The sequence below is a fragment of the Orbicella faveolata genome, unplaced genomic scaffold (genome assembly GCF_042242905.1).
Source record: "Orbicella faveolata isolate gen_17 unplaced genomic scaffold, um_ofav_v1 contig_35, whole genome shotgun sequence".
In the NCBI taxonomy this organism is placed as follows: Eukaryota; Metazoa; Cnidaria; class Anthozoa; order Scleractinia; family Merulinidae; genus Orbicella; species Orbicella faveolata.
The window spans coordinates 720,373-734,884 of NW_028301564.1; the positions used below are offsets into that span (position 1 = coordinate 720,373).

General features: G+C 38.6%; 1 protein-coding gene across 2 annotated transcripts; it reads right to left on the reverse strand.

Annotated features, from left to right (window-relative positions):
- Positions 1–1,014: 1,014 nt before the first annotated feature.
- Positions 1,015–8,912, reverse strand: LOC110056827 (zinc metalloproteinase nas-15-like). Of its 2 annotated transcripts, none has more exons than XM_089274414.1 (8): positions 8,752–8,912; positions 5,630–5,803; positions 5,185–5,308; positions 4,480–4,571; positions 3,787–3,870; positions 3,249–3,391; positions 2,873–2,984; positions 1,015–1,943 (listed from the first exon to the last, which is right to left on the reverse strand). In XM_089274414.1, the coding sequence occupies exons 1-8, from the start codon at positions 8,819–8,821 to the stop codon at positions 1,834–1,836; spliced, it is 909 nt and encodes a 302-aa protein (XP_089130540.1). In that variant the 5' UTR covers positions 8,822–8,912; the 3' UTR covers positions 1,015–1,833. The 2 variants fall into 2 exon arrangements, with proteins under 2 accessions (XP_089130540.1, XP_020619037.2); XM_020763378.2 differs by having other exon boundaries at positions 2,894–2,984; positions 8,752–8,910.
- Positions 8,913–14,512: the final 5,600 nt, after the last annotated feature.

A 14,512-nucleotide genomic window follows, 5' to 3' on the forward strand; every position in this document is an offset into this window, starting at 1 on the left:
ATTGTTTTAGTATAATTTTCAGAGGTGAATATCAAGGACTACAAAATAACGGACTAAAAAATAAAAACACAGACGCAATTGGTCTTGTGCAAGTACGCCGTAGTTTTAATAATAAACTTTACATGTAAATCGATTGTCAATCAATTTACTCACCGAGTTCGGCAGTAAAACAAACGAGCGAAACACTACGAAAAATAAATTCATCCGGTAGCTTTGTTCGTTGTTGACTTCATTCACAGTTGTCATCATCGCCTAAAAGTGAGTAGCTTTATTTTGAAGAAAAATAAATTTCGGTCAATCGATCTGACCTGCTGGTGATCAACGCAACCACTGCGTTTACGATTGTTAAAAGCCTTGAATGCGAGTTCTTGAAAAGATTTTTGGTCCAAGGGCGACAGCAGTCATTTTGAAAATTCTCCATCCTTTCAAATATCCTCGACTTGGAGTGATGTCTTTCGAATAAATAAAAACTTCATTCAGCAACTGCCCGCCATGTTTACTTGCCGAGATGGCAAAGAGGGCGAACTTAGTAACTAAGCTCTAGCGGGGTGAATATAGCGTCATATGATGAGCTTTCGACCAATCAGATTGTCCCATTCTTATATTCACCTCTGGAAATTATACTAATTACTGATATTATATTCGCTCTCAAATGTTCCAAATCTTTAAATCCATTACCCATATATTTTTCTCCCATCTGACCACAACTACCAGAATTCATTACGTTTCTCCTTTATTGTTTGAACGTTTAAACCACAGAGGGTTTTAGGCAACAGTTGTCTATATGAGCACGAGAAAAAGAACGAGTGAAATACATTTTGCTAGTTGATGTCAAAAGACGCCACCATGAAAATCGCCTATTTTTAGTGGTTTAATCGGCTGAAGATATTTAAATGTTGATTTGACTTCCTCTCTAAATATTGAATTATATTTTAAGTACTTTAATCGATAATAATGGTAAGGATCCTCATCGTCACGGTGCTACCTCTCTAGAATCAAGAGCATAAAACAGAATTGGTATAGAGAAGCGTTTAATATTGGCATGGTTATATTCGCAACTACAAGAGCGTGGTATTGCTCGTAGTGATGGTGAAGTGTTTGTGTTACATACATAGTTAAATATATAACTTTATTTTGACTGGCATTTACAGGGTAGCTAAAAAGCTAACATCTGCGGTGTTAATAAACATTGCAAAGAGAAAAACAAAAAGTACTGCTACTGACAATAATGTTTGAGTACATTATATATGTATATATCTTTATATAAAAAAAATCAATTTAAAATAAATAACTTGTGTAGAAATCAGCAATCATGCCTGTAAGGAGGCTGTTTTCAAGAGGCGTTTAAAACCAGTTAAAGTAGGTTCCGTTCTAATGTTCTCAGGTGAAGAATTCTAAGTTTTGCAAGCAAAATACATGAACGATTGAAGACCATAAGAGTTGGAAGCAGGTTTACACAGTGAAAATATATGAGTTCCTCTAAGAGAGTACACCGTAGAGCGCAAAGCTGCTAATATTTTGCTAATCAGTGTTGCTAATCTGTTGGTTCTGTACAAAGACACACTTCCCGAGCAGGGACTGGCACAATTCACACGCACTCGTTGCCATGCAACTGTTTGCATGATGATGGTTTTAATATGACGGGAGCTGAATACAAACCGTAAAATAGCCGACATGCTGACAAGCAATCGATTTATTTAATGCTAATTGTACAAACTAATAATGAACCTTTACAAAACAGGTGCTGTTGTTAATCCATTGAGAGACCTGAATGAACTCGCTAGTACGAAATTGGCACTGTTTACTGGTCGACTTCCGAGTCGCTTGAAACTCTTAACATAGTTTGCAGGTTTTCCTACAGTTTGCTTTGACGTATTTACTCCATCTGCAGCGACGTCTCCAAGACCAATATCTACATCTGCGTGTCTTGTCCTTGCAAGTCACTAAAAAATAACAATTCAAACTGAAGTTTGTGGCTTTTCGAATGAACTTGCAAAAAGAATTGCGCTACCAAAAAACAAGCAGACAAGCAAGACTGTTCATCAGACTTTTCTGTTTTTTGACCTGACTTGTTATCGATTACATTCTAGTGGGATTTCAGTAAATGAGGCATAATAGCTTCCTACTTCACTGAGTCACAACAAACATTAATTGCGCAATAAATGTACGAAATGAAAGCCCATTAATGTCTGTTCATATTGATTATGCAACATTAGAATATCAGTCTTTTGATATGTAAGATAAATGTTCTTTGTATTGCGTCTTGCAACCTGTTTTTCTTTGCCCTAAGCATTTTAAGGGGAGATAACGGAGCTTACGCAATGATGACGTCGACACCGAAGACGACGCCTGGTAAAAAATGCATTTACATTTTACAAATGAAATTCGCAATTGTCAGCGCTCCAACGGGTCTAAAAACGTGCTCAAGCTAAATATGCAACGACGGCGTTCAATTCCTAATGGAAATACAAAAACTTAGCCGTCGTCGTTCCCGTTCCTCAGACTACGCAGAACTTGATCATTTCACATTGATGTTTTGCAGGGGACGGCAAACAAACGTACACAGATCTATAACGCACGTGCGCAGCCATTGTTTTGCTCGTTAAACCTTTTGTTTGGTGACGTTCTCGTTGCCGTCGTCGCGGTGGTTTGCTTAAGCTCCTTATATAGTCGGAGAGACACCTGACGTATAACAGTTACCAATATGTGTATTACGGTGAAGCAATCACGATTGCAGGAGCAACATATCATATCTTGGACTGGAGCTTGTGAACGCCGAATCGGTCAGGCGGAAGTGTTGATAAATTACATTATTAAACATATATAAAGAACGTCTTAATAATGAAATTGTTAGCATAAAAACTTTCGTTACCTCCTCCGCCTCCTCCTCCACCTCCTGGCCGTTGAGCGCACTGGGCCTTGTAAAGCAGGTTCGCCTGCTGTGCATCAATGGAACTTAACCCTAGACGCTGACCAATAGTAACCTTAACAGATAAAGCATTCTAATTAGCTACCACAAAATTAATACTTCAGTTAACTTTTAATCCTGGGTTAGCGTAAACCGGCTTTCGAACAACCCGGCCCATGTTTAAATTCAAAACTTCATCTGCTACTAAAAATTAATTTGCTGTTCTATCGTAATTTGACGGTTTGCTGAGAAAAACAAATTAAAATTATATTGCTTTTTTATTTAATCATTGTAAGGTTAGGTGTTCACTAGACAGTTTCAGGTTACCATCGAAGCATACCCCTGATCTCTTGGGAACTATAGTTGGTCGTCCGTTTTTGCTGAACGCCGTGCTCCTATAGTGCATCAAGCTTCCGTAATCATATCTAGTGCCAAGAGAGTCAATCGTTGATCTGGGGTACTTGTGAAAATTTCGCTCCGCCCCTGAAAGAAGTTGTGTTAGTACACTGCAAGCATGAAACTCAATTTCCAATTGCGTTTCAGGAAAATAAAAGTAAAGTCAGATAAGCAATCTTCAGAAAAAATATATTATCGTTTTCAGTTTTTTTCATCTGCTCTCGCTGTCGCGTTCTGTAGAAACGTGGCTGAGTAAAGTACTTTTAACCTTAAAGGTAAAATGACATTTGAAATTTGTATGTAATTCAATATGATCTTGATAATGAAATCTAAGTGAGCCGGTTTCTTTTTAATGATATAGGAATATAGAGATCATAGGAATCGCTGTTGTGGAATCACCAATGGATGAAAGATCCGTGACGACTAATTATTTATAACTCTTAGAAAAATAGAAAATCGAAGCTTAAGTCGTCAATACTTACCCGGACGGATATTTCCGTAGAATACAGTGATGAAAGAGTCTCTATCAGGGCGAGATTGCTCGTGGAAGAAACCGATAGCATGCCCTGAAAGAAAGTATAATATAACTCACTTAGTGCTACGAAGATCGTAATACTAATTGTGCAACGAAATTCGGGAGCTCTCTGTGGGGTTTGCTGAAGATCATATGATTTGCAACAACTGATCAACTCGTGAACTGGCAACTCTAAGGCCATTAAATACAGGTCAACGTATCGACATAAATACCATTATGCCATAGTGCGATGCTTGGTTTTCTGTTGACGGTTAATGCGTTTTGAATGGCGATGATGACCTTTTTATCAGTTACATCTACTCCATGCTTACTTGAAGAAAGTGTGAGTAAAAAATTTCAAAACCAGGAGTTGGAGGTGGCCAAAAGTACCACCGCAACGCCATACTTGGGGAAACCCCCATGCATAAAATGTTAGACTATATAACATATGTACAATATATTGACAATCCAAAAATCTAGATTAACACAAAAAAAAGAAAAGAAAAAAAAACCCCTCAAATTACTCCATAAAAACTACTACCTTTTTAACGACTTAATCAATGCAAGATGCTGCCAAATTGCCTCCTTTACCTACCCTCATTGTTAATTGTTTGTGTTTACTTTTACAGTTGGACAGAATATATAAACAATGAAAGTTTACCAATTTCATGAGCAACAACTCCCTTGTACCAGCATCCTGAGGCGAGAAAAATATCTTGTTGTCTACCTGTTCTTCCAACATATGACGCACATCTAAAAGATAAGCGGTCATGTAAACTATACAGTCAATGATTTGAGCATGTAGATTAAGTATTTCATGGTAGAAGCAGATTGTAGGGGGGGGGGGGGATTATGGGAAGAAACGGGGTTGACATGGCCACTTAGTAATTTCTTGATCAAAGACGACACGAAATATTCAAGAATAAGTGAGGCGTGGTATAAAACACTTACGTAAACGGACACTAATTGTAGGCGGACACAACAGTAAGACACTAAGTCATGATTCAAGACACTCAGTCACTGTCCCAGGCATTTACAGCACTAAATGTTTAACCTTTGCCGAGCGACCAATTACATGAAGTAATGGTCCTCGCCACAAACATACAAACGCAACAGTTTATACCTCACGTAACTGGGCACCTCTACTAAGCGGACGCCAGTTTTTTTCTACGTCAGTTTTTCAGTTTTTAATTCTACGCGAAAATGAAACATAAATTCAATGCATGATGAAAACTTTAGTTTTGACTGTTGTCTTTTCCACTGGAATTCTTCTTTTTGTGGTAATTTAGACTTTTTGGGTCCTGTGTTTGCGTGTTTAATTTATTCATTATTGCGCCAAAGATTCTGTTGATCTCCCCTTACTTACCCGGAGCCAGATTTGAACCTGATGTAAGCCGATTCTCTTGCTTTCTTTTTAAAACGGATGCATGTTTTTGAGCTCCATTCCTGCATTCCAGCTCTAATGGCGGACACAGCTCTGGAGTACCGACCTAAAGAACAAGAAATAAATTCAAGAAATAAATTCATTTTTTTGAATAAGTGTGTTATGGTCATTCATCATCACGCATGACACGTTTGTCTTTCATCATCGTCATCACATCATCATCATCATCATCATCATCAACAACAACAACAACAGCAACAACAGTGCTCGTCAGGCCATGGGCTTCATAAGACCTTAGGAACGTTATCTGTCTCTCACTATAACAAGAAACTTTGGATCTCTTTTTTTGATCTTTTCAATATTTTGCACTTATTCTAATTTAGCATTTGTTTGAGACGAAGGTACTAAGCTTAATTTAAGTACTTACTAAGACTTGAATCGATCATATAAGGAACAACTCCATTCGGCCAAAGCTTGGATTTCATTGCTGCTCTTTTACGGGATCTATCGACATCTTCTTCTTTTTCAGCTCTCCTTATCTGCTGGTTTGAAAGGATCATATCTCCTTCCAGCAGATTGGGGTTCCTAGAACCCCGGTTTTCTGCAACGTAAATTACTTAATTAAATAAATTACTTAATTGGCCACTCCCCATTGGGACTTTTCAGGACCAATGTAAACAAACAATGATAAATAAATATTCAAATAAACATAACTAGATTAAGAATCCCAACTGCCGGGAGACAGACCAATTGGCTATTTACAAGCGCAGCCGAGAAGTTGAACTCGGGGCTACCCAGAACAACATCAGCTAGCGATCAGAACGAGATTTGAACCCGGGACCTACGGATTTCAATTCCGGCGCTCCAATCACTCAGCCACGCTGCCTCCGTAGTAAATTATAGACCATTAGTAATTTTATTTTGGTGTGCTACCCATGCTCTTGCAATGGAAAGACTCATCGGGTTCATGATTGGACCAATTGTCTACGTAATTCGCTGCTTTCGGATTTCAAAAACAACACTTCTTTCTCGGCACTTCTGGTCACGGAACAAAAATTTTCGTCAAATGTTAAGCAATTCGCTCCTTTTGTTTGTTTTTTGTTTCTTTTTTTTGTTTTTGTTTTTTTTTTTGCTTTTTTTTTTTTTTCAAAGAAATTTTACTCGGAAAAATTTACCTAAGGTTGGTCACCTTTCAGTAATGTTGTTTCTCAGTGCATAATATCATTGATTTGCGTGAGTTTTTAAGCATAACAAATTGGTCTGTTGGAAATGTAGCAACTGATCGAAATGATAATATTTTCAAACCGCGGTCTTACTTGAGGCCTTACGTGATGTAGAACAATGTTATATACTCGGCAAAGAGTGTGGTTGTTTTTTTATGATTTCCGACGATCACTGAGGCGGAGCCATGTACGTGGTTACGAATAGAAAAAGCATGCAAACATAAACATTTTCTCACGTTCTTGAGGTAGTTGATCTTGGTGTGTTTATAAAACAATATTATTTCAGTACAAAGGCAGGAAGGAAAATATCGGTTCTACGATATTTCTCGCTTTACTGGTAAGTTCCGCGGGATACCAGCCCGGGGGCCTTTAAGCGGTGCATAAAATAACTAAATGCTTTATGACGAAACGTTTCTAGCTCCTTTACTTTCATTAGCATGAGCGATGTCCTTTTTAAAATACAGGCATGCGTGGAAATTCATTTCAACAATTATACAGAATGTTTTGTATTTGCTAACTTGCACTTAGTATTGGTTAGGTTGATGTGCTCTGCTCTGTCGGTCCGTGTATTCGACTGAGCGGTCGAGGCAATATGGATCCGGCATTTCTGAAAAACTGCTAACTGAAGTCTCATTAAACACTGGCGCCGTCACGTGTCCCCTGCCGACTGGGCGGTTGGGCAACTGCGTAATAATATAAGTCCCCAGAGTGCAAGTTTCCCATATTTTGCTTGTGATATCAAATACTATGACCACATGTAGAGAAACGAACGCGACTATTCATATCTACTGTCACATTCCCATGCATGGTTCTTATATTATTGTTCATTTTGTCAGTGATGCGTTAAATTTCTCTATATTTGATCATGATACGTTTGTATGCGAGTTCCTTGTGATGAAGCCATCGACATCCCTGACACATCGACATAACAAAAAAAAAAACGTTCCTGCTTAAAACTGTAAACGTCATAAGTAAAATTTTCAAGCACCTAACGGTTATTGTAGCCCTATCACATTTACTTAAGCACATAAACAAAAACAAAAAAAAAAAGAAACTAAAAGCAAAATACAAAAAACAGAAAGAATCGCAAGTATGTGACTGCTTTTCCTTTTTTTTAAATTTTTTTTGAACGAGACAACAGCGATTAGTTTATCAGGAATTAAATCGTCTGTTCTGGAAAAAAAATGAATTATGACACTTTTCTTTACTAAAATAGCATAAGTTATGTTACCCATATAGAATTGTTTTGCTGTCACTAAATTTACCAGGGCTGTTTCATTCACGTAAATATTGTAGTTTCTTTAAATTTTCCAGCAAAAGTTGTCATTTCTCAATCTGTTAAAATTCTTTATCGACACATTCATTCTTATTTGATTTTCCATGTCATCGACTACAACTTGGCAAGTTATTAGTCATTTCGATTAGATATCTCGTAAATTTCAAAACTGGTAATTTTAAGAGTAATTCTTGTCTGCTTAAATTTCTTGTTTAACTTCGATTTTTGTTAAATAATTGTTTCAGTTAAATTGTAATCTATCTAACATACTTAAAATTTCTCTTCAGATCTCTGCTTAGCAATATAATTTCTTTAATTCTGAGCTTTCCAAAACTCCTTTTCTTTACAATGACCAATATATCTTTAAGATTTAACAGATAGCTAAAATTCCACTTGCAAATTATTTGCGAAAATGTTAGAATTTACAAAACCAATATAGGGACGATATTAGCAACCTGCCTCTAAAAGAAAATGTGAACAAAACTCTATTCTTGCACGAACTTCAAATAGGTGCAATGTATTTTTGAGTAATGTTTTCATCACCTACAAAAGTAAAACTACTTCTATCTATAATTTGTAAACAACGAGAAAAAAACAATAACTGCAAAGAAATTTGATGCATTGAACGAATACACATGCATGTTTGTCATTATAAATATTTGTTTTCCCATTAGCAAAATTATTAATCGTACTACAAAAAAATTAGTCTGTACATCATGTAGCTTTCAGTTTGTACAACTAGTTTGGTAACAGCTAATAAACCGATCAAATTGTGTCACTTGGTACATTTCAACAATCCCAAGTCATAACCTTCCAATAAACGTTTTCTGACTTATCTTTCATTCAATCGTCAGAGTTTATAATATTTTGAATATTCAAGAACATGTGTATGTTATAAACGCATTTCCCGAATATAGCATATTCGCGACTAGTTTGACTTTCAGAAGCAAGAACCCTAATTCAACTGAAGCCACGAATCACGCAGATTTCTCATGTTCCGTTATTTTTTCGCAAAATTTATTCGTTAATTTAGGTATTTGCCAAACTTACCCTCAGGATTTGAAGCTGATGCGCTCAGAAACACCGTGATGAGCAACAAAAGGGAGACTAACCATTTCATCTTGCTCACTCTCAACACGGGGTGTTTTAATCTCCTTATTAATTACTGATTATACTGGCAACTATTAACTGTTTAAGTCAAGAAGGAATCTCGATTATTTATTGACCTTATGCCCAACATCTGGCCAATCAGCGATTGGCATTAAAAAGAGCCAATACGCTGCTATTTTGAACTGGCAATTTCTAATATAGCTCTTAATCAATATATTTATGTTTTAGTTCAAGACGCAATACCTTACAATAAACAATGTAAAATTAACTACAAGAAAAACGTTTTTTACATGTACAACGAATCTAGAACTTAGCTATAATTACAAGCAAAATCATTGCATAATCATTTAAAACATGAGTTGCCCCCCCCCCCCCCCAAAAAAAAAAATTGCCTTTCTTTCGTAACATGCTTTCAGACTTCGCTCTAAGCATTATTATGAAACACAGGCCGACTTTAGTTACCCAAGGGCGAAGCAACACATTAATAAAAAAAACCGACAGAAAATACTATTCTTGGATGCAAGTACGCCACGAACGGAACCGATAAGTTCTATCAAGGTTCTTTTGGTTCTATTCCTTTTTCTATTTTCACTGACATTTTGTTATTTCTATATACATTAGTTAATTCTGTTTCGTTCTTACGTAACGCCAAGGAAGAGATATTAGAAGTTATAGTCATCTTACTGCTTGTTGTTTGGCACGACACCAGCGTACGTAACACGCTATGGTGTAAGTATAGATACATGTACGTAAACGGAAGCTCAGTCGAGCACAAACGCAAGTGTAAAGCAAAAAAGGGAAATCCGAACAGTCTGAGAATAGGAAAGCTTTTTTTCTGATTTTTTTTCTTATTGTGTGCGTTCGTCCGTTAAACGTGTACACCGTGGTCAAGTGGTCAACCCTCTTGTTGGCCTCTTAAGGCTGGTTTATCTGCCGCCACGTACGACACAAACATCACAGAAAAGCATGCGCAATGTCGATTAAAATAGCACCGCGCCCACAAAGTGCAAATTAACCACACCCTTATGCTTCCGCTCCAGTTGTATTGTGCAAAATCACGCATTAGTCGAAACCTCTCTAAAAAGTATTGATATAAGAGTGATTATATAGAGTAAAGTGACCTAACCCTTGAAATAGTATCAAGTGGTGCTCAGTTACTAAGCGAACTTAAAAGGAAATAACATGCAGTCGAACCTCCCGTAAGCGCCTACGGAAGCTGGAGCTTAGGCCATATTGGATCAAAAATTTTGCGTAATTAGTATATGGTAACTGCAAAGACTTACCCATGCTTTAATGCCCCTCTGAACAAAAGCGCACAAAAGCGCACGCAAGCACGTAACTACAACTTTGAATGCGATTGGTTGATTTAAACTACAACTTTGAATGTGATTGGCTTATTGAACTGTCCGATAACAAACTGCTCAATAACAAACTGTCCGATAACAACTTGGCGAGTGAATTAGTGGAAAATAGGAGTTTCTTAAACCAATCACAATCAAGGAAATTGTAATTTTTATGATTATAGAAATTACCAAAAAACTATGTTTATACGGTGGACTATCCCGATCGCGGCGGGCTTTCCCGCCCTTGTTTGACGTCACGGATGGTCTTAAATATAACTTCAAGTATTAGTAATGGTATTTTTCTCGCAGATATTACCTTCGATATGAGATATTAGCTTTTTTAAAAAATCTGTATATAGTAGTCAAACATAATAGCCGTAGTATTCATATTTACAATATTTTATTATTTTACTCGCAGATATTAGCTTCCTAGCATCGCTAATTCCAAGAGGATGCAAAGAAACACAGAGAAATGATATAAAGAGAGTTTACAACCCACGTACTGTCTAACTCAAGTGGGATGCACGCGTAAATTACAAGCGTGAAGATTCCGAAAAGAGTTAAACCTGTCTCCTGTTAAGGAACTCAAGTATCCAGAGAGCGAAAACGCGATTCAGCTACATTGCTGAACGCGCAAGGATGCAAATAAACAGAGAGATTTGATGTAGTCGCGAAATTTTAATCCTTACTCTGACTAAATAGTGTGAGATCCAGGCGTAAAAGACACGCGTGGGGATGTTGTAGAGGCTTAACACCTGCTAGTGTTAAGGATCTTAAGGACGAAAAGAGACCGAATATGCAAGTGTGCCGCATTCTTATATTTAGGCGACAATACAATGGAAGAGAGAAAAATGATATAGCCGAGAATTTTTACTCCACGCTGTGTGTACGTCGAGCAAAGTCCACGCGCGACACACCCGGGAGAACCCGATAATATAAGGAAAGTTTACAACCCAAGTACTGTCTAAATCAAGTGAGCTGCACGCGTGAAACACTCCAGCAGATATTCGAAAAAGAGTTAAACCTGTCGCCTGTTTAGGAGGACTAACACCCGCTAGTGTTAAGGATCTTAACGACGACGAGACCGAAAACGCAAATGTGCCGCATCCTTATTAGCGCGACAATGCAAAAAAGGAGAAGAGGATAATATAGCTGAGAATTTGCACTCCACGCTTTGTGTAAGTCGAAGAAGGTCCACGCGTGACGTGCACTGGTGGAGAAGGGAGGCACGGCTAAAAAATGTCCCTGTTAAGGAGTTAGAAGATCCCGAGTCTAAAAACGCGACTGTGCCGCATCGCTAATTGCAAGAGGATGCAAAGAGATAGAAATAAATAGTAAAAAAGAGACTTCAGAATCCGCGTACTGTCTAAATCAAGTGAACTGTACGCGCAAAACACACGCGTGGAGATTGGGAAAACACTTAAACCTGTCTCCTGTTGATGAACTCAAGTATCCAGAGACCGACAACAGAATTGTGCCACATTGCTAAACGCGCGAGAATGCAAATTAACAAAGAGAAATGATATAGGCGCAAAATGTTAATACTTATTCTGATTAAATTGTGTGCTATCCAGGCGTAAAACACACTCATGGAGATGTTGCGGAGGGTTAACACCTGCTAGAGTTAAGAATCGTAAGGACGACGAGGCCGAAATTGCAAGTGTGCCGCATCGTTATTTGCGCGACAATCCAATGAAGGAAAGAAGAATCCTATAGCCGAGAATTTTTACTCCACGCTGTGTGTAAGTCGAGCAAGGTCAACGCATGACACACGGGTGGAGAAGTGAGGCAGGGCTTAAACTTGGCCCTTGTAGGGACTTAGAAGATCCCGAGACTGAGCACGTGACTGTGACCGCATCGCTAATTGGAAGAAGATGCAAAGAGTCAGCGAGAAATGAGATATGGAGAGATCACAAGCCACGTACTGTCTAAATCAAGTGAGTTGCACGCGTGAAACACACGGGTGAGGATGTTGTGAAGGGTTACACCTGCTAGTGTTAAGGATGTTACAGACGACGAGACCGAAAATGCAAGTGCGCCGTATCGTTATTTGCGCGACAATGCAATGAAGGAAAGAAAAATTATATAGCCGAGAATTTAAACTCAACGCTCTGTGTAAGTCGAGCAAGGTCCACGCGTGTCAAACACGGGTGGAGAGGTGAGGCAGGGCTAAAACTTGCCCCTGTTAGGGACTTAGAGGAGTGTGCCGCATCGCTAATTTCAAGAGGATTCAAAGAGACAGAGAGAAATGATATAAAGAGAGTTTACCACCCACGTACTGTCTAAATCAAGGGGGATGCTCGCGTGAATCACACGCGTGGAGATTCAGAAAAAGTCTAAGACTGTCTCCTGTTAAGGAAGTCAAAGATCCAGAAACGGACAACGTGACTGTGCTACAAAGCTAAATGTGCGACGATGCAAATTAACAGGAAAAAACTCATGACGGGACGCACGGGGCTTCTACTGTAAGTACCGCAGAGAAATGGTAGGAAATTTCCTAGCATTTCCTACATACTCTCACTAGGGTTCTTCGTGTTGCGGCCAGAGAAGGCGTCATAATATGTTTCAGTGACATGCCGATGATATTAAATAAAAAATAAACCAGAAAGGGCCGACGGAATATGAGACAAGCTTTAAAATGAAGTCACGATATTAAGAGTGCTTTAAAAGTAAATAGTGCGTTCGAGTCATTCCCGATGCTTTCAAATGATGGCGCCAATAAGCTGGAACAAAACAAGGTCACTGTATATCGGATCACGTCTAAACACACGTGAAGAAAGACTTGGGCAGGAAAAAAACGTGAGCGGACACAAACCGGGGAATGTCGATAAATCAAGTAATCCCGCAATGTTGAACGAATTACACAACATGAACCTTCCTTTGCTTCTCCCCCTGAACCAAGTTCAGATCTACGAACTGAACTTAAAGATACCAAAGTGTCTATGAGTGGATGTTGAGCGCAGCAAGCAGACGTAAATGTCTTGTTTACCCAATGAAAGCCATCACAATAAACTCTGAGCTTGCATCGAGATGCTTGTCCGGGCGTAAAGGAGCGTTTGATTAATCAATCTAAAACAGATGTTAAGGAATAAAAACCCAGATGATCTGGAATACTTGTCTGAGTATTTCTATGGTAGTGGGAGCCACGTGCAGTATTATCATGCTCGGCAATTGAAGTTATTGGGTAGAAAATATCGCACAATTACACAGCCGAGGGCAAAACAAAAAAAGCGCGAGGAGAAACTTAGTACATGGAGCTAAGATAGATTGTCGGTGCTTTAGGTGACCATGCACGGCTACCAATGGCTTGGCCAATCGCTCGGCCAATGGCTCGTACACGTAACGAATCGTAAAAGTCAGAAAGTAACGACCTCCGAAAGAAGTGAGCCCACCCCCCATGCCCTGAAAATAGAGGAACTAAGGTTCAAAAGTATAATCATTTTTCCAATCAATAACCTGAATAACGTACGATAAACTGATGACGATTCAACTAGGGAAGGTATAGCTTATTCCAGCAGGCGTCATGAAGCACCCTGGTAAAACAAACTCCTCAAAATTTTCATCAAGTAACAAGAAGGTGCTAACAGGACCTTTTCTTAAAATTAAAATTACTAAAATTGACAACTATGCATCATTTTTAACAGGAACGCATAAAAAGAACGATTAATCATATTGAAATTAAAAACTCGTCCACAGCAGTTAAATATTTATAAAGCAGACTAACGTAGCAGTGCATCATAAACAGTAAATAAAGTTTAAGGTATCTTACATCACGGTCTACATATAAAGTGCCCACCCATGTGCCAGCAACCTAAAGTTAAACTGTAACGAAAAATTTGAAAACGATTTCTAAAAACTCAGTGTTTTTACGAGTTAAACCCACAGCATTAGAGGAATACAGCACTTTTCTCATAGAATCAAAAAAAAAAAAAAAACACCGGGAGGAGATACTTACAGAAGAAGTCATTTCCTTCCCCCTCGTGGCGTGAGAGATTCTCGCCCATATCAACTTTCTTTTCTCTCGTAAGTTCTCGTGCGTTTAGAGAGGCGCCACACTCGCGTTTTAGGTGCGGGATCCCAACGAATGCTTACCTAACCTTTTTAAGATGCTTCTTTCAGCCCTTCCCCAAATCTACACACGTGTATTTTACTTGTGGAAGTCTATCGATTCGGACAGTGCTTGGGTGACAGATTGTCGCCCATAGCAACTTTTTTTCTCCCGTAAATTCTCGCGCGTTTAGAGACACGCCACACTCGCGTTTTAGGTCCACGGATCCCAACCAATGCTTACCTTACCTTTTCAAGATGCCCTTTTTAGCCCTCCCTCAAATCTACACACGTGTATTTCATTTGCGGAA

Excerpts from the sequence above, each read along its gene's own strand:
- LOC110056827 (XM_089274414.1), bottom strand. The coding sequence starts at position 8,821 with ATGAAATGGTTAGTCTCCCTTTTGTTGCTCATCACGGTGTTTCTGAGC. Across the intron at positions 2,985-3,248 it reads TAGTTCCCAAGAGATCAGGG|GTTACTATTGGTCAGCGTCT; the intron begins GTATGCTTCGAT and ends TTATCTGTTAAG. Across the intron at positions 1,944-2,872 it reads TGGAGGAGGAGGCGGAGGAG|TGACTTGCAAGGACAAGACA; the intron begins GTAACGAAAGTT and ends GTTATTTTTTAG.